The 27,236-nt window shown below is 43.4% G+C and overlaps 1 protein-coding gene and 1 long non-coding RNA gene across 5 annotated transcripts in view; one reads left to right on the top strand and one right to left on the bottom strand.

Moving 5' to 3' along the window:
- Positions 1-27,236, bottom strand: part of GRB14 (growth factor receptor bound protein 14) — a 1,076,705-nt gene that overhangs the window by 234,539 nt on the left and 814,930 nt on the right. For all 3 annotated transcript variants that reach the window (XM_069224269.1, XM_069224270.1, XM_069224268.1), the window contains one exon: positions 8,035-8,115. In XM_069224269.1, the coding sequence (XP_069080370.1) occupies positions 8,035-8,115 (81 nt within the window). The remainder of the gene's footprint in view (positions 1-8,034; positions 8,116-27,236) is intronic.
- Positions 1-27,236, top strand: part of LOC138284933 (uncharacterized) — a 97,070-nt gene that overhangs the window by 624 nt on the left and 69,210 nt on the right. Inside the window, exon 3 of one of the 2 annotated variants that reach the window (XR_011201483.1) lies at positions 270-1,873. The exons of the other annotated variant lie outside the window; for it this stretch is intronic. This is a non-coding gene — a long non-coding RNA (uncharacterized lncRNA). Of the gene's footprint in view, positions 1-269; positions 1,874-27,236 lie in introns of those variants that run through there. 2 annotated transcript variants of the gene reach the window in all.

The following is a 27,236-nucleotide window of genomic DNA, read 5'->3' on the forward strand; positions in this document are numbered from 1 at the left end:
ATTTTGGGGATTGCATGTGTCATGAGGTTTGTATTTGGTGACTGAAAGCACTTTATTGGTTCCTATTGGTGACTCATGTCTTGCAATTAGGGTATATTATATTTTTTCTTGTGGTGAAGACAATAATTCTTTACTGACAGACGAAATCTCTTTCCTCTCACTTGGTTATGGGATCTAGTTTTGGTTTAACTGGGACTTGCACACTTTATTTAACTATGGAGTTTGAGCATTTTGGTTTCTAACTTTAACAATTTGCTTACGATTTCTAGCCCTGATGAAGTCGTTTGGGATTTAAGAGTTTCCCATGACGAAACACGTGTTGGCTGGCTTGGAGTGTATTTCCATGGATGGTTGCCGTGGGATTTGAAGATTTGTCTCAATAAACTTCTGGATTGGATTGGACATTGCGAAATTTGTGTTAAATTTCAAGGATGTGTCTTTGTTAACAGTACTCACTGGAGTCATAACATATTTTGTTTGGTGTAAATGTTAATATCGGGATGGGGACCTCACTCTGCTTCCACAAATTTATCAGGTAGCAATCCTTTTACTTTGTCTACAGAGGGCTGGATTTCTGTCTTTTATAAGCAGTTGGGCAATTAATATGTAATAGAAATTTTGCCATGGCTAGGCGTACAATGAAATGACTACTATGTGCTATATGGCTTTCAAAAAGTAGAACATCGAAAGCAATTAGCAGCATTTTTACTGTTCTGAATGGTCTGCAGGATTACTGAAATTACTAAAGTATCCAATACTATATTGAAGTGACAGCAGCTATTTTAATATGCCTATATATACTTAAATGTCAAAAAATGACAACTATTGAGTATAATAATTAGTAGGGAATGTTGTGAATTACAACAATGATGTGGTTGCATTCAAGCTTATCAATAATATAATTTTTCAAAGCCCTGCTGTCTTTCTGGGGCTTCATGTTTTTAAATGTTCGCTATCCTGATGAAGACTGAGATTAAGCAAAGAAAAAGAACGTCACTGTTCCACTTATGGCGCAAGAACTACCATGAATGGGTTAGAACAATTTTGGAAATCTTGCTTCAAAATCAGTAAGGCCAACTTTGACACTAGACCTAATTGCAAATATAAATTTGCCTTGATTCAATAATTTAGGGAAGAAATATACAACTGTAATAGGCTGAACCACGGAATGAAAAGGGAAATACATTTCTCAAAAACTGAAGCAATTAAACCGTACTTTACATTTTCCCAGTCAGTCTCATGATTTCGATGAACATGCTAGGTAATTTCCAAGATTAATTGCATCACCGATTTGAGGTAGGACAAAGTGATACTCCTTAAATATGATTATTTTTACTTCAACCTTACAGTCACGTATGGATAGTTCAGGAGGTGAAGCACTATTCTGTGTGCTCCACTGGCAATACTCATAAATAAGAAGACCTTGAAGATGAAAAAGGCGATCTAAAAGGGCTACATGGTTGTCCTTCTTTGATTTATTTCCCAGTAGTAATTGTCAACTGAGACAATTCATCTAGATATCTGGCTTAGGTACCGCCTAAAGTTCATTCAGTGAGAATGCTAAAAACCCATTTATAGCACAATGAACACAAACGTCTTGATATTTTTCATAAAAATTGCTGATGTTATTTGTATACTTTCATTCTGAAAATAATTGGGTGCATAACATGTAGATCGTCCTTTACTATTTGTCAGACAATACCAGTTATGTGGAACAATCATTTGTCTTATCTGTACATATTTTTATTCTGTACCCCAAATCCCTTCCTTATATGATATCCATTTGATTTTCAGATTGCAGAGCTTAGTTTCAGTTGTTGGAATTACCTGGTTGGTTGAGTTATGGATATAAGTAGATAGGCAGCAACTTCAACAGAGCATTTCTATTAAGATATGGTAAGATATAGCCTAATACTTTTTGGTATTACAATCACCTTATTGTATGGAGTACGAGACAAAGAACACTGTCCATCTCTTGGTTATGTTACATAAATTCCTGTCACTGAATCTTATCCCACCATTTTCCTAGAAAGTGTCAGTTAGAGCAATGTAAACTGTATGTCTCAGTTTCTTCTGTAAATTGATCCGTGCTAGTTACCTGCTCTTTTCTTGTAACGTAAAGCCACACTGTCCTCCCTTCATCTTCAGAATTCATTTGGGATTTTTGAATCACTCACTAGTCTGTTCTCAATGTGAAAATCATGCCTGTATGAAAAAGGGATTATGAATTGGGGTGGATGAGAGTCCACCTCAATGAATAAGGCCACAAACTTGTCAAGATAAGACACAATTTCAATAATTTAGACCTTAGCTTTGCCTTCTTGGAACTTTGGTACAGAGCAGAGAGGCGTAACCTAGGAAAATGTGCAAAGAATTTAGCATGCAGAAATATTGAACGAGGGGAACTAGAGATATGTTTTTTTAAAGATTTAAGGCAAAAAGCACCAAGAAAAAAGTAAGCGACCAATCAATAGTCACTGTTCACTGTTGACTGGTACCTAGGCATGATTTCAGGCTGAACACAATGGAGCACAAGTCGGATACCCAAAAGTGGATTCAGGACATTCAAAAATTTTACATACTCACATAGTCCCCGAAATGGATGTTGATTTTAGCCATCTGGGAATGGTTGCAGTCTGTATCCACCAAAGTCCTCTTCAGGCTTGATATCCTCTGGACGAGGTCCAGTGGAAGTTATTGGTTTAGAAGGGAAACATTCCAAGGACAAGAAATTCAAATATTGTGGCCACCAAAGCCCTTTTGCTGGGTAGGTACATTTCAAGCCTTCAACCTTTGAAGATTTCTGCTTACAAACTTAGGGCCTGATTTATTTATTGGTGGACGAGTTGCAGCAGAGGCAACCTGCAGGGTCCAGTCCAGTTACATTTGTTACTAGCCAGCTAGATGCTTGAAGAAGAAGTCCCATTGAAGCTTGTTGTGTCTATGCAGATGAAAGGAAGGACAGCCATCTTACTTTTGGGGTCCAGTTCTCTGTTCAGTCATGGGTACAAATGGGAGCAGCTCCAGCCCTTCGAGTTTTCACTGATGTGTCAAACTGCAAGTTGAGTGCTTTTCTGTAAATCCAGAGAGTGTTCTAATAGGCTGTGTTTGAGATGGCAGCTTTGTAGGTTTCACTAGCGAGTGGCTGGAGGAGACTCCTACGCACTCCCTAACCACTCATAAAAAAGTTTCAGGCTGCATCTCTCCCCACTAATATAGCACATCCTGTTTGCCTTGTTGCTAGCTATCCCAGAATACAGTATTCTGAGGCAAATATAACATTGAAGAATCTTTCCAGCCCTGAAGTAAGCATGTGTGACAGCCAGGGCCGTGTTTATCGAAATGAGCATGCCCCTCCTCCTCACTCACAACAATATGGTCTTGGGACCACATCCCTATCCCACTGTTCTTGTATGAACTGGTTACAGAGGATCATTGGGAAAACATTTCTCTTCCCTTGGTCTCCCTTTACACTTAACTATGAAAAGAAATGGTAATGCAGTTTCTTGAAACTCCAAAGCTGTCCTTCTGGTGCTGATATCTGGCACATACCTCACACCTAGGTCATCCTGTGAAAAGGCCTTATCCATTGCTCCTGCTCAGGAAGCAGTTTTCATGCCCCAATAATGGAAACACTGACAGGTCCATCTGCTAGAATACTAATTAGATGCTAATAAGCCTATAGGAGGCTCAGGCAGGTAAAGTGTAACTTTTGAAAAGTCACTTCTCCTTAACATTTATTAAAAATTTACTTCACTGTTGAATTGGACTTTTAATGGATATTAAAAAATAGTGTTTTGAGTTATACCAGTAGCTTGTCCCAATCCAGACAGAGCAAGGTTATTACTTAATTCTAAACTCTATTTTTCCACATAAACATCTGTAAGCCTCTACATGGAAAAAAAGATTTTTGGAGCTAGCCACTGTAGGTACCTACCAACATTAAATTCTTGCATGTACCAAATACTATTCATCCTGTCTTGTGGCCTACATTGCCTTTATCAGGTGACTTATTTAGTATTTAAAAATAGGGTTCTTTCCTGCCAAAAAGGTTTATTCTGACAGGTTCACATGCTGGTTTAAAAGCTATATTGCTTTGTCAGTATAGTAGATAGCACAAGACATGCCGCAGCCCACAGGCATCTTTTAACCTTTCAATGCAATTAGTAGATTTCTTGTACAATATACTAGGTCCTTCTGGAAACTTAAATTTGGCAATTAGGAGTTAGTGAATGTTATCATGTTTTAGTGGTCAGAGCACATACACTGCAGACTGGACAGGTGTTCCCCAATAAACAGATTTTAAAAAACAGCAGCATCAGTCCAACGAAATGGGGTGACACCCAAACAAAAGGCACCTTCTCACAATGCCTTTTTAGAGTTCAGGAATTATTCTGTCTCCGTTTGTCAATCTTGTAAAAACATAAGCTTTGTGTTTTTTACATTCTTTTTCCAGAGAATAGTAATTAGAAAATATGGTTCTTACTTTTTATATGAATACAGTTACTGAGTTTTCGTACCTGATTTAACAATTAATGCATTGGCGTCATACAGTCATTTCATTCCCTACCATGGCTGTCTTCATAAGCTAGACAAAGGAACAGTATACATAACCAGAATACCTGAGCTTCCATGACTGAAAAAAGGAGGATGGTTTCCATGTCTGTTTTCTAAGATGTATCTCTACCAGCCTGTTAGAGAGCTATGGAAGAGTTGTTCATACATCTGTCCCAAACATTGCCTTCCACTATTTGAGACCAAGAAATGAGAATTTCCTGACATGATCCACAGGAATGCGTAGATCTTTATTTCTGGGGATAGTCATTTGCTTGCTGAGGGCAGGAAGGAGTTGACTCTTGTGAACCTGGAGGCAACAAAGGTTGGACAAAGTCTAGGACTAGTGAAGGCTCCTACTCAGTTCACAAGAAACAAGTTAATTGATGTTCTGTTGGAGGTGTGGACATTTGAAACCCCCATGCTCCAGTTAATCTTACCATATTTCTGATTTGTATTTGGCTCCACTGACCACATGTAGGCCTGAACTTGAATCATTATCAATTAACTTCATTGCTGTCAAGTTTGTTTGTTTGTTTAGGCATTAGGGCAGGACAAAGAAAAGCATACTATATTGATGGAGAGGTATGGTGTTTGAATTATATGGGGTATGCAGCTTGACAAAATGAGAAAAGTGATAGGAGCGGTAGCCTGCTGGCATGGCTAGGACTAACACTAAGGATTGCCATCACTCAAAACAGAGATGCAGAGGGCATAGCACATTATACTCACACTGAGATTATGAGGTATTTTATGAATACTATCTACAGTTGTTTTTACAGTGGAAAGAATTATCCTCCAGCCTATGGAAATGTAGCTTGACAAAATAAGGGGGATTGAGGTACAGAGAGAGAATGTGAAAAAATTGGAGACACTAATCTCCCCAATACAAACTGAAATGGCAGTAGAAAGAATGGAGAGGGGGTAGACACTGGGAACTGATGGATTGTATCTGACTTCTATCTCATTTACTCTGACTTCCTGGCACCTCACCTGACTAAATTGATTGCAGCAGTGAAAGATTCATCGTCTCTGTTAAACACTGATTACAAAATACTGAGCGGACAGACTCCTACCATTTATGGACTCCTTGATATACATGGATCAAGTGAGGTTCATACCTGTTTGCAACAACTCAATGATCAGAAGGAGACTTTTTAAGACAATGGAAGTGGTACACGTGAGATTAGATTGAGGTTCATGGTTCTTGCTGCTGACCTGGAAAAGGCTTTCAACACAATGAGCTGGAAGTTTTTGCAGTTAGTTGTTAAAAACATGAGCATGGGTGGAGCTCAATACAATGGAAACAACTACTGTACAAACACCCTGTAAAAAGATTTGGAACTGGTCAGTTGGCCCCACTAACATATACAGATATACTAGGAGGGGGTGTCCATTACCCCCAATTATTTTGCCTTGTCAGTACAGCCTTTTGCAACATTTGTTAGAATGGAGCATAGGGGCAACGGAGTGATGTTAGCAGACAGGGAGCATTCTATCTTCTTATATGTGGATGATATGCTCCTTTTCTTTAGGGATGACCCAAGGGATCATACTGACTCAATGCAATTATTTGGATGTTTGTCTTGAGTTAACTCAAACTAAGTCAAAATGTGCACTTGATGCAGAGGTAATGCTGGAACGGGCAGACTTAAGCAACAGACACATATCGTGGCATGGTACACTTTCTGATAACTAAGACTTAAGATATATCACTCAAATCAGAAGTTACTTGATAATAATTTCAGACCAGCAACTATGGCCCTGAAGGGAAAAGTGTTGTTTTGACAGGTGTTACCATTATTGGTAATGCCCCGTATTGGCATGCTAAAAATTGTAACATTTCCGAGGTTACTAAATTTTTTTGTGAATCTCCCTTTCTGAAATAGCCCCGCTGGTTTGGGTAATTAGATATTATAATTTAAAAAAAAAATTGGGGTGCTATTCGAGATAGACTAAATGTGGTCAATTTGAAAATGCTCATAACCCTATTAAGAACTATATTATTTAGCTGCCTTGTTACAGTGGCTGTCTCGATGGTTAGATGGAAGTAACCTTTCAGCGATCAAATGCACCCAGGGTCCTGAGGTAGATGGATAGTTACTAAATGATATTTCAAAAGAAAGTGTATTTTAGCCCAGCAAGAATGTCCAACATGTGATCTCTGAGATGCTGATTTGCTTCACATGGTGTGTAGTCATGGGAAAGTGATGCCTTACTGAAGGTATGTGGTGACCATCTTGTCTTCTGTCATGACAGGGGAGATTGCATGAACCCCAGACTAGGACTGCTTCTCCCATCAAGAGGAAGGAGCAAGTGACATATTTGTTGGTCTAAGCCTGGTGTTGGCAAAGAGACACATATCCATGCACTAGAAAGGCACAGTCCTCCCCTCCACTGGCAAGTTGGAATTGAGATGAGATCAAGTTAATCAGAGGTGAGAGGAGGGAAGAGGCTTTAGAAAGTATTCAAATGTGCACATTTCGGATGAATTCCTGTTTGCTATTGAACATCAGGGCTACACACTCTCTAAGATGACCAATTGACTAATTTGTGCACAGTGGGGCAATACACAGACATGGAAGATTAAGGTTTTGATCCAAAAACACAATTGAGGATGGATGTGAAAATGATGTAGACATGTTAATGTTATTAAAGTTGCTGGAGTTAGACAAGTATTATATTTTACATTTTTAATTCCTCTATTGTGTTTTCCATGGCTTACTGTTAATAATGCCATAAGGAAAATTAAATATCTGTATGGTCCAACTCACAGAATACCATACTGGTTACAATACAAACAAATAGTAATACTACCTGGATATAGTTTGTCGCTACTGTTATTATGCTACTGTTGATGAACATTGATTGCACACAAGTTACAAACAACTAAATTTGTGAGAGTATAACAAAAATGTTATAAAATCAATACAAAAGATTAACAAATGAGAGGCAAGACATTTCTTCATTTCACTCAAGTGAAATGTACTGTTTAAGCATTGCGTGGATTGCCATTACATAAACACAAATATCCAATGCCTCAGCATAATCACAGGTGCATTTTACAGTAGACTGTTGCATGTTTATAAGCACACTTCTGGAAAAAGCTTTTTGAATGTCTTAAATTCTGAGATCTGTTCCCATGCTAAGTTGTCACCATTCGTAGAATAAAGATTTACACATTTTCTGTGACTTGAGCACATGCAGTATAGCAAATATGAGCTCAAAACCTGGACATACCATGTTAAGTATGTGCTTTTTACTTCTCTTATAATTTAAACTGTGAATTCTCTCTGTAGTTTTCTGAGCATGAGTTAAACTACTTACATAAATATAGTGATGTATATTTCTCAATTTCTCCCCTATGTTGTATCTTTAGAGTAACCTAGTACTGCATTGCGTTTGACCCATCATACCAGTAAACTGCTGCATATATTACATATATATTTATATTCTGTCAAAAAAGGTGATCATGCATACCGTAGGTGACACATTATGGGAGCTGGGTTCACTTTTTGTTTGAAGTGGTCTCAAGTAATTCTGATGCAGCTGCATTCCATACTGAAATAGAAAAATTACAAAAATTTGTTTGTGCTCCAAGAAGGGTATTTTCAACAATTTTTGCATGTTTATGATTGTTGTACTATGTCACCTATCTTTAATTTATTATATAGAATGACACCCATAATGGTGTAAAAATTGGAGCATTTTCCCACACCTGGTACATACTGCTCCAGAGGTGGGGTATGTGCTTGGCAGATAAATACATCTTGTGTCTTGTTTTCTAGAAGAAAATGAGAAATAACTTGCAAAATTGTGAATTCAGATCATTGTGCTAGCTCTCTTTGCCCAGGCATCCAACTGGTTTCTTCTTGTCCGAATTACAGACGTTGAAGGAATAACTCTTTCACAGAAAAGCAAAGGGGTGAAACAAAGACAGCAATGCTATCCTAATGGTTGCTGTAGGGAAAACTTAACAAATGTTTCATTTTATGTTTAACATCAATTTTTATTTAGAACTAGAGCCTCATTTTAAGATTGATAGGTGGCCTCCATACCAAATAGCAAACTATTTGCCATAATTAGAGATTCTCCGCTGCCTGGTGAGCATCTCTGTGCACACAATGTATCTGCCGCTGTGCCAGATGTGCAGGTAAGTGATGCGCTGAAATTACAAATACTACTGGCCGTACAAAATGAGAATGATATGGTTTCAAATGAAATTGAGAGAATGTTATCAAAGGCATCGTAGGGATGTAGGTGGTTTTAAGCCCCATCTACTTTTAAGCCACAATTACTTTGTGTTGATATCAACTTACATTATTTAATTTTGTCTGATTTGAAAATCTAACAAATGCACAGAAGGAAGCAGTATTTATTCTTAAAATGATGATAGATTTGATATTCAATCCATTGAACAAAGCAGGAAATGTACTTTTGTAGCTGAAGGATGACAGTATAAATTAAGCTATGCCGCAATGAGGTGATCAGAGATGCTACATTATTAATAACAGAAAAGAGTGGACTGGTACACAATTTTAGTATTTTAGGAGGTTCACTGTGTGGAAAGAAAGGGATATCTTAAAAATTGAAAAGTATTTTATTCTTAAAATAATGAAAATCATAGAGTGTCATATTTATATTTGTTACAGAAAATCAATTAAAAACATTGATATATGTTCATGATTACTAAAGCCCCATGTCCTGCAATATTTGTGCGACAACAAACATTTCTTGAAATTGTTTATAATTTGCACTGTCAACAAGATTTTGTAATGGGACATCGCAAGGTGACCCCATTATATAAAAGAACTAAGAACAAAAGTGGTCTGAAAATGAAAAAGTTCTATTTTGGTAAATGAGCAGCCCGCCTATAAACATATACAAATGATACTGTCACCAATTGGCTTTTGTCTAAAATATACAATTTTTTGTTCCAAAACGCATATTATGAACAGATGACTGGCACAGCCATGGGTAACCACTTCACACCTGGCTGTGCATATTTATATAGGCAGGTAAGAGGATAAGATACAAAAGAGTTAAGAAATGGCAGAAGACAACAAGTACCTGATGTGTTGGACTAGGTTCATTGATATTTTTAATATAGAATGGAAAAGAAAGTTAATTTTTATCTTTGCTTGCAAAAGTTATCATTGTTGAAATTTTCTTTGTTCCATCACAAAAATGTTTTTTAAATACATTTTCAAAATTACACCAACATATCATACTTAAAATAAGGTCTTAAAACACTATACACAAACCAAAGGAAAAATCAAAATACTATTTCCTGAATATGTTTTTGAGACTCAGTGCCACTGAAAGTTATTGAGAATTCTTAAAGACACTAATGGAAAACACTTTTGGCAGGACTAGTTTCTTGTCCTTGAATGTTATCTCTACGGGCAGACCTTATGTGAACCCTGATCTGGAGGACCTGTCATGAGGGTATTGAAAAGATGCTCGTGGGTTAACTGGCTGCTTGTGCTGTTGCTTGGAGGACAGATAGGTCTAGCTGGCATTTGTTTCAATTGTCCCTCCAGAAGGGCATGAGTATGTGCTTCCAGTAAATTAGGATTCTTGCATGTCTCTCATTAATCAGACTTGTGAATTCTCCTATTGCATGCATCAATCAGCAAATTGCACTTCAATTAGCCCTTTGTTCAGAAAGGTCTACCTAACCTTGCATCCAGGTGAACCTCTTGTCTTGTTGCACCTGTACTCAATGATGTGTTGTTGTTTTTTTTAGAGCCTCAACATTTGGCTTATGTAGTCGCACATTATCTCTATCCAATTTATCCTTGTGACTATGACATTTATGGAGCATGAAGGCGATAGTTAATTGTGAAATCTGTGCTAAGTTGTGTCCTACAGAGGTAGTTGCTAGAAGTGGAGGAACTTCATCTGGTACAGACAGCATGTGTTCCTTTTGTTTATGGGCTTCACTCTCCTTTATATCTGCCATTCTATGTGGCTGTCTCATGCCCTCAACGTCTCCATGAGGAATGGGGGCATATAACTTTGGGGAATGGGTCCAGACTAAGTGACTGGATAATAGAGACTGTTCCAGATATAGTTGTCACAGATAAAGTGTGTACATTGGTCACAATTGCAGAGGCAGGCTGGCTGAATGTTATTGTGCCAGTTCTGCTGGTAATCTTGTTTTCAGTGATGGTAAACACAATGACTGTGGTCATAGACGAAATGACTGCTGATTGACTAGTGGTTAGTGCCAGCTTGTAACTGTACCTCTGGTTTCTCTGGTACACTGCCTTTGTGTGCTGTGAAGGTGGTGAAACAAAACTTGTAGAAAGTTGTTCTGAGTGTCTTTCTGATGTGTCTGCTGTAACATTAAAGGCAATAACTCATTTACTATTTTAAAAAAGGTAATCTCAGGACAAACCCCAAACATGTAAATTTAATCTTTGACTCAGCACATTAGTTTTCATTCATAATGGCATTCTCTTCATATTTTTATGAAGCCAAGCAAGCATCAATCTTTAAAAGTCAACATGCCAAGTAGACCTATTTTCCTCAGTTCAAGTTGGCCAGAATTTAGTGTGGGGTATACTGGAAGGCTAGAATATCCAATTCCAGGTGGTTTCCCCACACCAAGTTTTAGCTGTTACAAGCCCCTCCCTCCTTCACCACCAGGTTAACCCATTCTAGGGTAAAAACCGTGGCATGTTTTATCTGCTATGAGCAGATAGAAAGTATCACCAAGATGGGGGAGAGGGCTTTGAGAGAAGTGAAGCATGGCAGGCTTTTGCATATCTAGGGAGAATCCTCTGCTCCCTCACGACTGCTGGAGGAAGTGAGCAAGGGGTGGGCATTTCTGCAGTCCTCATCTCCTGACTGTATGGCATCTGAAAAGCTCTGGAGTCTCTAGACCCATAATTATAAGGTCAAGTGTTTGCAGACACTATAAATCTGGTCCCAAAGAAACTTGGCAGTGCGAGCTGCAGTATTTTGTCTGGATTTATCACTCCAGGTGAAGTAACTCCTACTTGTAATGAGGGTCTTAGTATCAGATTTACTAAGCACTTGTGTTGTCCCTACATCACGTAACTCAATGTAAGGCAACACAAGTTATTAAGTTGCATTTGCAAAGTCACACAAATTGACATTTGTGTGGCTTTGCATGAATTTTCACCTGCAAAGCAATGCAATGTCTTGTGCTGCCTTGCGTCACCCTGTTTCAGAAAGGAGATACATTGGTGGATCCTGGGACATCTTGTGCATCCACCCATGTATTTTGACACAAAACAAGATTTACTAAGTTCAGTAAACCTCGGTTTCAGCTAAAATGGTGCACCTACCCAAATGAGGCATAACAAGGAGAAGTTTCTTAATTTCTCCTTGTTACCTTCTTGATGCATGTATGCTGTATTCTACAGCACACATACAAAGAGAAATATGCCTCTAATGATTGTTGTGCCCAAAAAGAATTCTGACCACAATGTGTGGTGGAAGGGTGTCTGCATTGGTGCTGGGCTGCCACAGGTGTGCCAGGTCAAGTGAGAGCAGAAGTGTGCTATATGTTAGCAGATATCATGCATTTCTCTTGTCTCCCTTTCATGCAACACCATGCAGCACATTTCCTTGCTCAGATGTATTGTGTGCATGTTTGTTACTTCTGTGCCCTAGTATTTTACTGATGCATATACATATATGAATTGTTCTGTAACACTGTCACCCTGTTCCTGTACATCTGCAGCTATTCAGCTTTTTCTCCTGATTTAATTTACTCAAAGGTGGTAACATTTGTAATTCTCCAAACTGCTTCTTCCCAGGGAATTACATGACTTCTTTAGAATGCCACCACCAGTAGCCCGGCACGAATTAAACTTTTGAAGTCCTGGAAGTTTTTTTTTTATTCATCCACAGTACTGTGGTGTCCAGACATTTTATTGCCTTTTTTCTGCTATTTGCAGCCAAAATTGTGATCTTGTTTTGGCACTAGTCTTGTTGTCCAAATGCCCTAGCAGTTGTGCCTTCTCTATGGCCACCCCCTCCACATTCACATGTAATTCAGCCTGACTGAATTTCTTTGCTGATCTTCTCAACAGCCAGGCTTGAAATTAGAATTTGCTGAACCGACAAATGATTGCTTTTTTGAATTACAGTGGATTGTAAATCCACACAATGACTGTCGGATGGTGAAAGAAATCAGGTTGCTTTCAGGGACAAAGTGGTGATTGTTTTTCTCCCAAAAAAGTCTCTCCTCTGTATGGTAATGAGTTTTAAAGCATGAAATGGCACAGTTCCTGCTTTTATATGTAATTCTCTGTCCACTCACTGTTTCTGTGCACTCAAATGTTTTCATGTGATTTCACCAACCATTAGAACATCACGTGATAGAATGGCATGCAATAAAACCTAGTGCAGTAAAATTGCACCCAGTAAAACTGATTCCACAGGACTTGAAGGATATTGAAAACAATAAAATACTGTGATAACAATTTACAAGTACCATGGAATGAAAATCAGTTGTAATTTTAGTGCACTGGATTTATCATCTATTCGAAATTGGGCCTCTAGTTGGCAAAGGTATGCACCCTGTCCAAGTTGGGAATACAATCCTAGTCAGGATGAGTCAGATACACACTCTAAATTAACCTGTGCTCACCCTCTGGAAGCTTGGCACACCACAGTCAGGCTTAACTTGATAGGCAATGTGTAAAGTATTTGTGCAACACTTAAGTACAGCAAAAGACACCGCAAAAGACCCAGCACCAGGTTAGAAATATAGATGATATTTATCTGATTAAAACAAGATAAAAATGCCAAATATCCAATAAGAAGAAGTTGAGATGTGAATTTTTAAAGAATAAATGTGAAAAAAGTGCTTAAAAATCACTAATGGTCAAAATGTTACTTCAGGTCACGAGGGATAGGTGCAAATATAAATCCAGACTGACCACAATGGAGGGTAGGCTGGCTACAGAACCAATGCCGGGTCCTCTATGTAGCAACTTTAACGGCGCCATGAGTCATCAGAGAGGACACCCAGGGCACTGCATCATTGGTGGGCTCTGTGTAAGTGGATGCAATGCATCGTCGTCTGGCCATGTACAGCATCATCGTCAGGCCTCACAGTCTGTGATCCCCTGTCATTGGGCAGCCATTGCATCACTGGCAGAAATGTGATGCATCCATTTTTCTGTCTCATGCAGGGCGATGCATTGCTTTTTGAGGTTTGTAGCTGTAAAAAACACTTCTGTGGCCCAGGACTGGAGGGGGCACCTCAGGCAAGGGTGGACTCACAGGGACAGAGTCCATAATCACCAAGAGACGTGCAAGCAGTCCTTGATGTCCTTGAAACAGCAGAGTAGAGGGGGTAAGCCAGCAAGCCCTTGGAGATTTTTGTTTGCAAGGATTTAGAGAGCAAATCCAGTCCTTCTCACTACAGGATAGAAGCAGCAGGCAGCAGGCAGCAGGCCAGGCCAACACAGCAGAGCAAGAAACAAAGTGGAAGCCCCCCCAACAGCACAGCACACAGCAGCAGTAGGCCAACACAGCAACGCAGATGCAGAATGGCAGTCATTCCTGAAAGCACAGCAGTCCTTCTTCCTGGCAGAGTGTCCTTGGTTCCAGTAGAGATATGATTTGCTGTGGTTTGGGGTCCTGTACTTATGTCCAAAAAGGTTTTTGATATGGGGGAGACTTCAGAGGAGTCCTCTGAAATGCATAAGGGTCCCTTTCATCCTAACCCTGTCTGTCACTCTACCTGTGGGGGGCAATCAATCCTTTGTGTGAAGATAGGACACCACCTATTGAAGTGTAAATGTAAAGCACTTCCTTTTCCCCTTCCAAGGAACATCCATCAGTATGCAGTAGAATGCAGATGCAGCTGACTGTCGTGCGTTTGTGGCTATCTAGAGGGAATTCACAAACTGTAGCTGTCACTCAGCTAAACCCAGATGTGTATTCAGAGACCGGCTAAAGCACAGAATGGTTAAGGTAAGAAAATGTCAATTTTCTAAAAGTAGCATTTTCAGATTTACAATTTAAAATACAACTTTACCATTTGTTGGTATTTTAAATTGTGAGTCCAAAGAAACTAAACTCCATATTTCTATCTCTTATCAATTGGAAATTGTTGGACTTTTTTGCTTATGCAGAGTCATCCCCAATGTTTTTGCCTCCTGCCTCCTATTTTCTCTGAACTGTTGCTGTTGGCTTTTGAACTCTGAGCACTTTATCACTGCTAACCAAATGCTAAAGTGCATATGCTCTCTGTGTAAATTGTATGGTTGATTGGTTTAGCAATGATTGGCCTATTTGATTTACTAGTAAGTCTCTAGTAAAGTGCACTAGAGGTGCCCAGGGCCAGTAAATCAAATGCTACTAGTGGGCCTGCAGCACTGGTTGTGCCACCCACATAAGTAGCTCTGTAATCATGTCCCAGACCTGCCACTGCAGTGTCTGTGTGTGCAGTTATTAACTGTAAATTTGACTTGGCAAGAGTACCCACTTGCCAGGCCTAAACATTCCCTTTTCTTACATGTAAGGCACCCCTAAGGTAGGCCCTAGGTAGCCCCAAGTGCAGGGTGCAGTGTATGGTTAAGGTAGGACATATAGTAATGTGCTTTATATGTCCTGACAGTAAAATATTGCTAAATGTGTTTTTCACTATTGCCGGGCCTGTCCCTCTCATAGGTTAGCATGGGGGCTACCTTTAAATCTGATTAAAGTGTAGATTCCCTTTGGGAGCGGATAGACATGTGGAGTTTGGGGTCTCTGAGCTCACAATTTAAAAATACATCTTTTAGTAAAGTTGATTTTAAGATTGTGTGTTTGAAAATGCCACTTTTGGAAAGTGAGCATTTTCTTGCTTAAACCATTTCTTTGACACTGCCTGTTTGTGGATTCCCTGTTGGGTCAGTTTGACAGTTGGGCTGGTTGCACCTCTCACTAGACAGCGACACAAAGGGAGCTGGGGTGTAGTCTGCATTTCCTGATGAGCCATCTGTGCTAGGAGGGAGAGGTGGAGTGGTCACTCACACCTGGAAGGGCTGCGCCTGCCCTCACACAATGCAGTCTCCAACCCCCTGGTGTGTGTCTGGGGCCTGGCATGGGCAAGACAGGATTTCACAAACAAGAGAGACTTTGCTTTGAAGTAGGCCTACTTCAAAGGGCAAAATGGGTATAAGAAGGGCAACCTGTGAGAGAACAGGGCTGACTGCAGAGGCCCCTAACATGTTGCCCCCACTTTCCTCTTTTTGCTGGTGTTTTCCTGACCATGATGGTGCCCTGGGTACTGCTAACCAGTCCCAGGGCCTGTGCTCTGTATAAAATCAGTATGCAAATTAGGCTAATTATAATTGCCAAAATTAACCTACCTATAAGTCCCTAGTACATGGTAGGGCATGGAGGTTTGGGGACCCCAGCATAGGTAGTGCCCCCATAGGTGCACTGCTGAGGTGCCCATTGTCATTTTAAAGCAAAAAAACAAGATATCCAGCAGGGATAGATTTATATTAAATATCTAAGCAAAAACCTTAATTTTTTACTGAATAGTCATTTCTTTAAAACAAATAAATCGATTAAATTCTAGAGTCCACAAATCGCCTGTACATCACGAAAACATATACAAGAATAAACCTAACAAAAAAAGCACCGTGATACATAAATTAAAGATAAAAGCTGCTTAACCATCAAGTGGCAAGCAGTCTCCATTCCAGGTATTGACAGTTGTGGGAGGAAAATATCCTGTTCAGTGAAGACAATTATTCACTGAGATGAAAGTTCGATCCACTCCCCGAATTATTCAGTCCAGAAATTTCCAAAATTCCAACAATCACTCCTTAATATGATATAGTCGACGCGTTTCGGCCTTAACAACTACGGCCTCCTCAGGACAAAAACGACAGTGCCTAAATGTATATAACACAAACAAATTACCAAACTAAATATATCAACATACAGACCTCTATTAACACCAGGTGTGGAAAAGCCCACTCCTGTTCACCAACACCTTAGTTGTGCTCACAAACTACTCCGAGTTATATTGTGCAAATGAAGCACTAAAAAATGTGTATATATACAAACACTCTGGCTAAACCCTATGAAAAGACCTTATTTTTTAAAAAAACAGTAAGAGTTACACTGGGGAAAAAAAAAATCAAACTGGGGGAAAAAATCAAAATCAGACCCGAAAGCTCAATAAATTAAAAAAAAACATTATATAACATTATAGAGCTCCCAAAGGATCATCTGAACACTTAACATGCTGTAATATAAAGATGAGTCACGCGTAACTCGGGGGACTGACCTTGATTTAAGAAGCAAATTGTATCTTAAGCAGGAATTGAATCCAAAACTGCAGCCGAACTAACGCTGTCTGAGATAAAGAACATGTACTTAATGGAGCCGGCAATCAGAGAGACGCTCATGGTGCGCGCGTACATAAAGGCGCGCAGCGCTTACCTTAATTGCACAGAGTTGCCAGCCGGATCACTCGGAAACCGGACTTCGCGATGAGAGACGCTAAACTAGCGTGCACTTAAAAAGGGCATCAATTACGGTCGTCCGACAAGTTACGCGTGCTCAAAGAACAAAAAAGAAGAAGGACTAAACAGAAACACTCGTCCTTAATGAAAAGTGTAGAGGCCATTTTGTAATGTGCATACAAACCCATAAGGGGGCCATTTTGTAATGTGCAAGAAACCAGCACTTGTTATAACAGCAATATACTGAACAGGCTCCAATTTTTTAAAAAAGTTAGCAACTATTGACATGTCATTAATTGCAAATATAATGAACAAAAGACATCTTAAGCTAAACAACATTAAAGAGCTTATAAGGAACACAAAATAATGTATAAGCATTCTAACACATTTGGAACTAGAGCCTAGCTCCTTGATCTGAATTAACACAAGAAGTATTGTTTTGAAGAAGGTTTCAAATGAGCTATTGTAAATTAAGGCCCATGATGTGCAACCAATATATCTCTGAGACTTAAGTTGTTAAACGACCCTTACAACACACTACGTTAAATATTAGAGACTTTGCAAAATAATTACAGTTTAATTAATGCCCACATTTCTGACAAATCATTTAGGCCGTATCTGGCCGTCCCAAATCTTTCTATTAGAACAGCTTCCATTTTGTCCAAAGTGGAGGCTAATAGCATGCCTGTTTTGGTTTTGTCAACTACATGTAAGATAGACCATTTAATGTCATCAGAGCGATGATCCTGCGCAATGTAGTGGTCAACTAAAGGGGCACCTCGTACTGTACATCTAATCCTGGACATATGTTGGAGTATCCGTGTTTTAGCAGGTTGTGTTGTCTGGCCAATATAAGTAAGTGAGCAAGGGCATGTGATACAATAAATCACATGGCGGGTATTACAGTTTGAAAATCAACGTTGGTGGTGTATTTTGCCATTCAGCTGTACCTGTGTACTTTTTTCTATGTATTGACAAGCTAAACAATTAGTGCAAGGAAAATGGCCAGTGATCGGAGGTAAGGATAACATAGTTCTTAAATCATCTTTCTTCTTGTTGTTCGAAGTGAATGGAGCATGTACTAAGGCATCATAGATGTTACGTCCTCTCTAAAAGGCAAAAAGAGGTTTGTTTATGCCTAAAGGAAGAAGCAGCTTCCAATTTCTTTCGATGATGGCTCTAACCCGATTAGCTTTCGGGTTATATGTGAGTACACAGGTCAAAGGACAAAGCTTCTTTTTTATTTTCGGTACTAACAAATGTTCTCGTGGCGTATACCAGGCTCGTTTGCATGCTCCCTTAACAATTTTCTTGGGGTAGCCCCTATTCAACAATCTAGAGATAAGGGCTTCTGCATTATGGAAATAGTCATCTTTAGTGGTACAGTTACGGCAAATTTGGTAATTTGTTTGTGTTATATACATTTAGGCACTGTCGTTTTTGTCCTGAGGAGGCCGTAGTTGTTAAGGCCGAAATGCGTCGACTATATCATATTAAGGAGTGACTGTTGGAATTTTGGAATTTCTGGACTGAATAATTCGGGGAGTGGATCGAATTTTCATCTCAGTGAATAATTGTCTTCACTGAACAGGATATTTTCCTCCCACAACTGTCACTACCTGGAATGGAGAGTGCTTGCCACTTGATGGTTAAGCAGCTTTAATCTTGAATTTATGTATCACGGTGCTTATTTTGTTAGGTTTATTCTTGTATATTATTTTCGTGATGTACAGGCGATTTGTGGACTCTAGAATTTAATTGATTTATTTGTATTAAAGAAATGACTATTCAGTAAAAAATTAAGGTTTTTGCTTAGATATTTAATATAAATATATCCCTGCTGGATATCTTGTTTTTTTGCTTTGTTATTGTCCCCAATCCAGTTGGTTATAGGGACTGCCCCTCCCTTGGTTCGCATTGTCATTTTAAAGGCGGGCCTGCCTTGCTGGCTGCTTTTAAATTAAAGTTATATGCAAATTCGACTTTGGAATTAAAAGTAGTTCCAAAGTCTTAAACTACCTTATTTTTACATATAAGTCACCCCTAAGGTGTGCCATATGTGTCCCTAGGGCTGGGTGACATGTAAATATAAGTAGGGACCTTATAAAAAATAGTTTTATAAGCCCTGGTGAGGTAAAACAGCCAATTTCGTTTTTCCCTCATTGTAGAGAATGGCCTCCATAGGCTAGAATGGGGAGACTTTATTTTCATTTTAAAAGTCCCCTTAAGTAACAGATGCCAGAAGTTTGGCATCACATTAATTGTTATAATAATAAAACCCACAACTTCAAGTTGTGGGATTTAATATAACTTGTTCAGGTAAAGAGTTTTAAACTTTACCTGAAAAGTTGGCAACTTCAGCCCTGCAGTGTTTTTGCTGCTGTGCTCTGATTGGCCAGCCTCTGGCAGCCTGGCCAGGCTGCCTTGATGCGGTGTGAAGTGGCCTGGATCCACACAAAGAGATGTGCCTGGGGGAGGAGATCCCCTCACAGCAAATTAAGTGGGTAGGCTGCCAAACTGGTCTTCAAAGGCAGATAAGGACATTTGGAGTAACCCAGCAACACCCTCACTTCCTGCAACCCCAGACAACTAGGTGCCCTCTTGATTCGATTAGGAGAGGGCAGGAGAGGGGTGTGTTTATGATTTTTAGCCACACCAGTGGGTGGGCTCAGCCAGATGTAACCTCCAAAAATCACTTTCAGCCATGATGGATATTTGAGGAATGTTGCTCCCTGGGATTGATTTTTGCCACACTTCCCAGGAAGTGGTCATAACAGGGGGAAGGACCCTGCCCCTGATTGGAGAGCCAGGACCACCCTGTTTTTCACCCAGGAGCAAGGATAAAACTGGCAGACCTGCACCCACAGCTCACATCCCTATCAGATTCCAACAAGGAAGAAGTACAGGAGAAGAAGGCCTCCCCTGCTGGACCCCTGACCTGCACCTGGACCCTACAAACTGGAGGACTGTACCAGCTGCACACTTGGGTTTCACCACTAAAAGGACTTTACCTGTCTTCTACTGCTTCAAGAAGGGACTCCCTGTTTGCTACAGGTACAAAGGAGCTGTCCAGAGTTCCCTGCATCAAGTCCTGCTAGCAGAGCCCAGCTGACCAGCGTCCAGTGGCCATTTGAGGATTCTGACCAGGTGCATTCTGGGAATTGTAGTCCCAACTCCCAAGGAGCAACTCAGAGCTTCTGGAACCTTGGATCAAGTTGTGGACACTTCAAGGACACAAAAAGGACCTCTGGAAGAAGATCCAGAAGTTTGGAGACGTTTGGAGCAACTCCATAAGTTGAAGAAGTGAAGAGGTGAGAGTTGTCGTCCCAGACCCCGAGAGGCACACCAGAGCCTCTGAACCCTTGACTGGTGCTGTGGACCACTTTCCTGATTTCAACACTTCTGAAAGTAAGTGTGACAGTGTTACCTTGTGGGTGGCCTGAACTCTGGACTTTGTACCTTTCCAGTGTGACCTCTTTTAACCCTTTGAGCGCTAGTTGCTTCTATGCACTAGAAAGCATTAATTCTTTAAAAATTCATATCTCCGGTTCCCCTTATCCGATTTTATTCATTTTGGTGTAATTTTAAAGATAAAAAACTAATCAATTTGTATAAATTGATTGTGGATTTTTAAACTGTTTCCTGCATTTTATTTAATTACTGTTTTGTGATATTTGAATGCTTTACGCTTTGTCTCCTAAGTTAAGCCTTGTCGCTCATTGCCAAGCTACCAAGGGTTGAGCTAGGTTTAATTTACTGAGACCAGACTGGACCTAAGTGGAGGTTAGTGGCCTGTTGCTAAGTGTAGGTACTTGCCTGCCCTTACCATTAACCAATTTTCCAACACACCCAAAACCACAGACTTTAGAACACTTCTGGAAACCAAGAGGAACCACTGCCTGGAGAAGAGCTGAAGAGCTGAGGGAGAAGAGCCTGTCTGTGACTGTGCTTTGTGGAGCTATCCTGCAGTTGCTGCTTCTGCCTGTACTAGAGGACAAAGACTGGGCTTTGTCTTGCCTTCCTTCTTGTGAAGAACTCTCCCAGGGCTTGATTTAGAGCTTGCCTCCTGTTGTTTGAAGTCTCAGGGGCTTCTCTCTGCCAGCACCTGGAGCCTCCGGAGAGACTTCTACTCTGCCAAGTGGTGTCCATCCAGTTCCTGGGACCCTGAGAAGAGAAGCTGGCAGCCCAAGAGTGACAAATCCACGAACAGACCGCTGTGCGGGGAAAAGATCAACTCAACTCCGATCTGTAGCTGAAAAATCTATGTGCCGCCGGTTTTGTGGCTGAAAATCAATGTTCGCCTGTAACGCGACCGGAAGATCGACGCCCGCGGCTGGAGAAACGACGTGCAGCATCGCTGATAGAGACCAGTGAGATCGCAACCCATGCTGCGTGGTTTTCGGACCATTGTGCGGCTGAATTTCTGACGCAAACACGGATGGGTGTATAAAAATGACGCAAAGCCTGCCTGGACCCGAGAGTGCTGACCGGATCGACGCATTGCTTTCCTGCAGCGAGAAGAAATGAAGCACGCTGACTCGACCGAAGAATAAACGGTGCAACGTCTCGCTTGTGAGTTATATTGATGCATCGCAAGCCCTTTTTGATGCACACTCGTCCATGCAGGATTAATTTTGATGCGCCCAAGGTACATTTTTACGCTAACAGCATTAACGTTGTGTTTAAAATTATATGAAGACTCTCTTTGCATTTTCATTGATGACTTGACTTGTGGATTGAGGATTTTTATCATTTTGGTCTTGTTTTGATTAGATAAATATTTCCTTTTTTTCTAAACATGTGTTGTGTCATTTTGTAGTGTTTTCATTAAGTTACTGTGTGTGTTGGTACAAATACTTTACACCTAGAACTCTGGAGTTAAGCCTACTGCTCGTGCCAAGCTACCAAGGGGGTAAGCAGGGGTTAGCTGAAGGTGATTCTATTTTACCCTGACTAGAGTGAGGGTCCTTGCTTGGGCAGGGGGTAACCTGACTGCCGACCAAAGACCCCATTTCTAACAGAAATTATGCTTAAAAGATGTTTCAAGGTAATCCCAATAATATCCTATGGGAGAGATTGCTCTTGCAATAGTGAAAAAATTAATGTAAGAGATTTTCACTATCTGTACATGTTAAACTTAAAAGTGAACATGCAACTTTTTACTTTTTAAACTGCATCCTGCCCTTGGGGCTAACTAAGGCTCCTCGTAGGGGCAACTTACACGTAATAAAAAGGAAGGTTGAGGCCTGGAAAGTGGGTACACATGCCAGGTCAAAATGGCAGTTTGAAACTACACATAGACTCTGCTGTGGCAGGTCTAAGACGTTTGAAAAGGCTACTGTGGGGGGGTGGCTCAATCAGTGCTGCAGGCTCACTAGTAGCATTTAAATTACAGGCCCTATGCACTTATAGGTAGTCATTATGGCAGTGGCGGTCACTGTCAAAGTGGCAGTAATACCGCCAACAGGCAGGTGGTAATTACCGCCAAATTAAGACCATGGCGGTGATAACTCCCATAGACAGCCAATGCACCACACCAACCGCCAGGACGTTAACAGCACGCACCACGGCGGTAGCCATCGACAGCCAGGTGGAAGACACGGTACCAACCACCATATCATGACACAGCAAACCGCCACGATTTCCGGGGCGGTATCAACTCCATCAAAAGCCTGGCGGAAACAGAACACAGAAGACCAAATGCTCACCAACAGAGACAAAGAAAAGACCAACTACTCCATGGAACCAGGACTTCAAGTCTTCCCAATGCTCTTCTACGCCATGCTCGACCTGGAACACCAATGCCAACGAAGACGATGACGGTGAGTAGAGCTGCCTAGCACACAAGGGAAGGAGGGAGGAAAAGAAGGGTGACACACGCATGCACTGCACACACCATACACACAACCAGCTGCAGACGTACACCAATGGCACAGGACACACGGTTGGCAGTACTGAGATTGTAATTGCATGGCAATAGCCACCATATGAACCAATTGGAGAACAAAGATATTTGAACAATTGTCCAGAAAGGGTCAATGCCCAGTACAAAGTACAAAAGGTCCCCATGGCCACAGGGCACAGTCCAAGCCCCAACTTACTCCTGACTAAGGGGGTCATTCCAACCCTGGCGGTCGGTGTTAAACCAGCGGCCAAACCGCAAACAGGCTGGCGGGTAAAAAAATTGAATTCCGACCCTGGCGGAAACCACCAACAGAGACCGCCACATTACCACACCGCCCGCCACGGCGGCACAAAAAAACAGCACGGCGGTCACCGCCAACAGACAGGCGGGAGTCAATGTACCGCCCACCCTATCACAACACACCAATCCTCCACCTTTTCCGGGGCGGTAGCCCCGCCGATAAAAACATGGCGGAAACAGCCATTTCAAACGGAAAACGCTCACCTCCATACACCCCACGAGGACTCTGGACAGCATGGAACCCGAACTCCACATCCTCCCAGCGATTGTCTTCCTGCTCCTCTACCAGGAGCACGAACGCCGGCGCAGAAGACAACGGTGAGTACTGCACCTACGACACAGGGGAGGGGGAAGGAGAAAATATTACGGGGACACACATACGCGACACACCCACCCCCACCCTCACCCACTACAACACACACATCAATGCACAGTAATACATCACAGTTACCCCCCCACGCCCCCTGGAAGAATGCAAAGACAAAAGGAAATGATTCTAAACATTGGAATATATTGTATTACTGGCTGAATTATTTATATATATATATATATATATATATATATATATATATACACACATCAAAAACACTTATATACATATATGTACAAGTCCGAGCATTGTAGCAGGCATTGTCCGTGGACCACTGGGCCCAAATCACATGGGCAAAGCCCACACAGGATACCTGACTCCAACGGAGAGAACACTGCAGGGGCATCAGATAGGAAAACTACAGGCACCTCAGGGGGAAGGGAAGGGAAGGCACCTCAGCCAGATGAGTGCACGACGCCAGATCCACGAGGGGCCTCCATGGCCACTGTTCAATCCTGGGGAGTGCAAAGCCACAGTCTCTCAAGTCTCTGCAGTGGGTGTGTTGCCCACTGTGCCATCCTGGGGAGTGCAAAGCCACAGTCTCTCAAGTCTCTCCAGTGGGTGGGTTGCCCACTGTGCCTTCCTGGGGACTGCAAAGCCACAGTCTCTCAAGTCTCTACAGTGGGTGGCTTTCCCACTGTACCATCCTGGGGAGTGCAAAGCCACAGTCTCTCAAGTCTCTACAGTGGGTGGGTTGCCCACTGTGCCATCCTGGGGAGTGCAAAGCCACAGTCTCTCAAGTCTCTCCATTGGGTGGCTTGCCCACTGTGCCATCCTGGGGAGTGCAAAGCCACGGTCTCTCAAGCGGATGCATGTCTCCACTGGTTCTGGAGGGTGACTGGTGCCCAGAGTGCTCATGCAGCCCTGCCCGACACAGATGCGGGCCTGCCCCTGCCGCTAATGGGCCAGCGGTGCTTGAGACGGCGGTGCCCAGTGCAGCAGTGCTTGAGACGGCGGTGCCCAGTACAGCGGTGCTTGAGATGAAGGGCCCAGTTCAGCGGTGCTTGAGATGAAGGGCCCAGTGCAGCGGTGCTTGAGACGGTGGTGCCCAGTGCAGCGGTGCTTGAGATGAAGGGCCCAGTTCAGCGGTGCTTGAGACGGCGGTGCCCAGTGCAGCGGTGCTTGAGATGAAGGGCCCAGTTCAGCGGTGCTTGAGACGGCGGTGCCCAGTGCAGCGGTGCTTGAGATGAAGGGCCCAGTGCAGCGGTGCTTGAGATGAAGGGCCCAGTGCAGCGGTGCTTGAGATGAAGGGCCCAGTGCAGCGGTGCTTGAGATGAAGGGCCCAGTTCAGCGGTGCTTGAGATGAAGGGCCCAGTTCAGCGGTGCTTGAGACGGCGGTGCCCAGTGCAGCGGTGCTTGAGACGGCAGTGCCCAGTGCACCGGTGCTTGAGATGAAGGGCCCAGTGCAGCGGTGCTTGAGACGGCGGTGCCCAGTGCAGCGGTGCTTGAGACGGCGGTGCCCAGTTCAGCGGTGCTTGAGATGAAGGGCCCAGTTCAGCGGTGCTTGAGATGAAGGGCCCAGTTCAGCGGTGCTTGAGATGAAGGGCCCAGTGCAGCGGTGCTTGAGATGAAGGGCCCAGTTCAGCGGTGCTTGAGACGGCGGTGCCCAGTGCAGCGATGCTTGAGATGAAGGGCCCAGTTCAGCGGTGCTTGAGATGAAGGGCCCAGTTCAGCGGTGCTTGAGATGAAGGGCCCAGTTCAGCGGTGCTTGAGACGGCGGTGCCCAGTGCAGCGGTGCTTGAGACGGCGGTGCCCAGTGCAGCGGTGCTTGAGACGGCGGTGCCCAGTGCAGCGGTGCTTGAGACGGCGGTGTCCACTGCAGCGGTGCTTGAGACGGCGGTGCCCACTGCAGCGGTGCTTGAGACGGCGGTGCCCAGTTCAGCGGTGCTTGAGACGCCGGTGCCCAGTGCAGCGGTGCTTGAGATGAAGGGCCCAGTTCAGCGGTGCTTGAGATGAAGGGCCCAGTTCAGCCGTGCTTGAGACGGCGGTGCCCAGTGCAGCGGTGCTTGAGACGGCGGTGCCCAGTGCAGCGGTGCTTGAGACGGCGGTGCCCAGTTCAGCGGTGCTTGAGACGGCGGTGCCCAGTGCAGCGGTGCTTGAGATGAAGGGCCCAGTTCAGCGGTGCTCGAGATGAAGGGCCCAGTTCAGCAGTGCTTTGGACGGCGGTGCCCAGTGCAGCGGTGCTTGAGACGGCGGTGCCCAGTTCAGCGGTGCTTGAGACGGCGGTGCCCAGTGCAGCGATGCTTGAGACGGCGGTGCCCAATGCAGCGGTGCTTGAGACGGCGGTACCCAGTGCAGCGGTGCTTGAGACGGCGGTGCCCAGTTCAGCGGTGCTTGAGACGGCGGTGCCCAGTGCAGCAGTGCTTGAGATGAAGGGCCCAGTTCAGCGGATCAGGCCATGGCGTGCAGGTCATTTGCCACCTGTCCTGTGGCTGGCGGGGGCTTCCTGCCCATCTGTCGGGTGGCTGGCGGGGCCTTCCTGGTCTGCAGTACCGGTCCTGTTGGTGTCCTCCTGCCCACCTGGGATGGGGCTGGCGGGGCCCTCCTGGGCAGCTGGGCTGATGGCGCTCTCCTCTGGCGTGCTGACCTTCCCAGCCTTCCCTGTTCGCCTGTGGCCCTTCCCCACCTTGGGCGTTGTGCCACCTGTCTCCACACTTCGTGCCGGAGCCATGGTAGGGATTTTAGTGCCTGGTGTTTTCACCCTCTCGTGCCGGCCGCTGACTATCTTCGGGTGTTTCTCCGGGGGTGGGCTGCCCGTGCCTTGGCTCCGTACTGAACTGGCTGCCCTTGAGGGTGGGGGACTCCACAGTCCATGGCAGACTGTCATCACAGGGCCCGGTTTTGTGGTGGCTGAGGTGCTGACTGGAGTCCTATGAGATGGACGGGGTGGGGGTGTTGTAGGAAAGAGTTTAAGTTTGGACAGGAATAGCAATTTAGGACCAGTGGGACGGGTAGGTGTAGTGGGTATGGGAGTGGAGGAAGAGGTTGTGGTTGTAGGAGCCTTAAGTCTGGTGTCTTTGGGTGCAGGTGCTTGGGCTGGAGGCTGTTGTGAGGTGGATGGCTGTTGGGTGGGTGGCTGCCTGCGTTTGTGTATCTTGGAGGAGGGGGTGACAGACACACTGGGAGAGGACACAGGGGACGTGTAAATGGTAGTGGGGGTGGTGACTGCACATGTGCGGGGGGTTCTGGTGTGTGTGCTGGTGATGGACGTAGTGGCTGAAGATGTTGTGCATGCAGGTGTGAGTGGAGACGTGACAGGGAGGGAGGAGGGAGACGAGGAGGAGGGGGACACAGTGGAGGCAGTGGGTGTTGGTATGTCTGTATGTGGATGTTGCTTGTGTGAATGCTTGTGTGATGTGTGGTGCTTATGTCTGGATGAGCTTCCCTTGGGTGTTGAGGTGTGTGCAGGCTGGTCTGATGGTGTGTCTGGGATAGGCAGAGGTACAGCTGATAGGGTATGGGTGGAGGAAGTTGGAGGGGGGAGGCTAGAGACAGGGACAATTGCTGCCATCAGTGCTGAGGCCAGAGTGTTGAACGATCGCTGAAGGGCAGCCTGACCTGAATGAATGCCCTCCAGGTATGCATTACTCTGGTGCACCTCTCTTTCGACACCCTGGATGGCATTCAAAATGGTAGACTGCCCAACAGTGAG

Source organism: Pleurodeles waltl, chromosome 3_1 (assembly GCF_031143425.1).
Source record: "Pleurodeles waltl isolate 20211129_DDA chromosome 3_1, aPleWal1.hap1.20221129, whole genome shotgun sequence".
Classification (NCBI taxonomy): Eukaryota; Metazoa; Chordata; class Amphibia; order Caudata; family Salamandridae; genus Pleurodeles; species Pleurodeles waltl.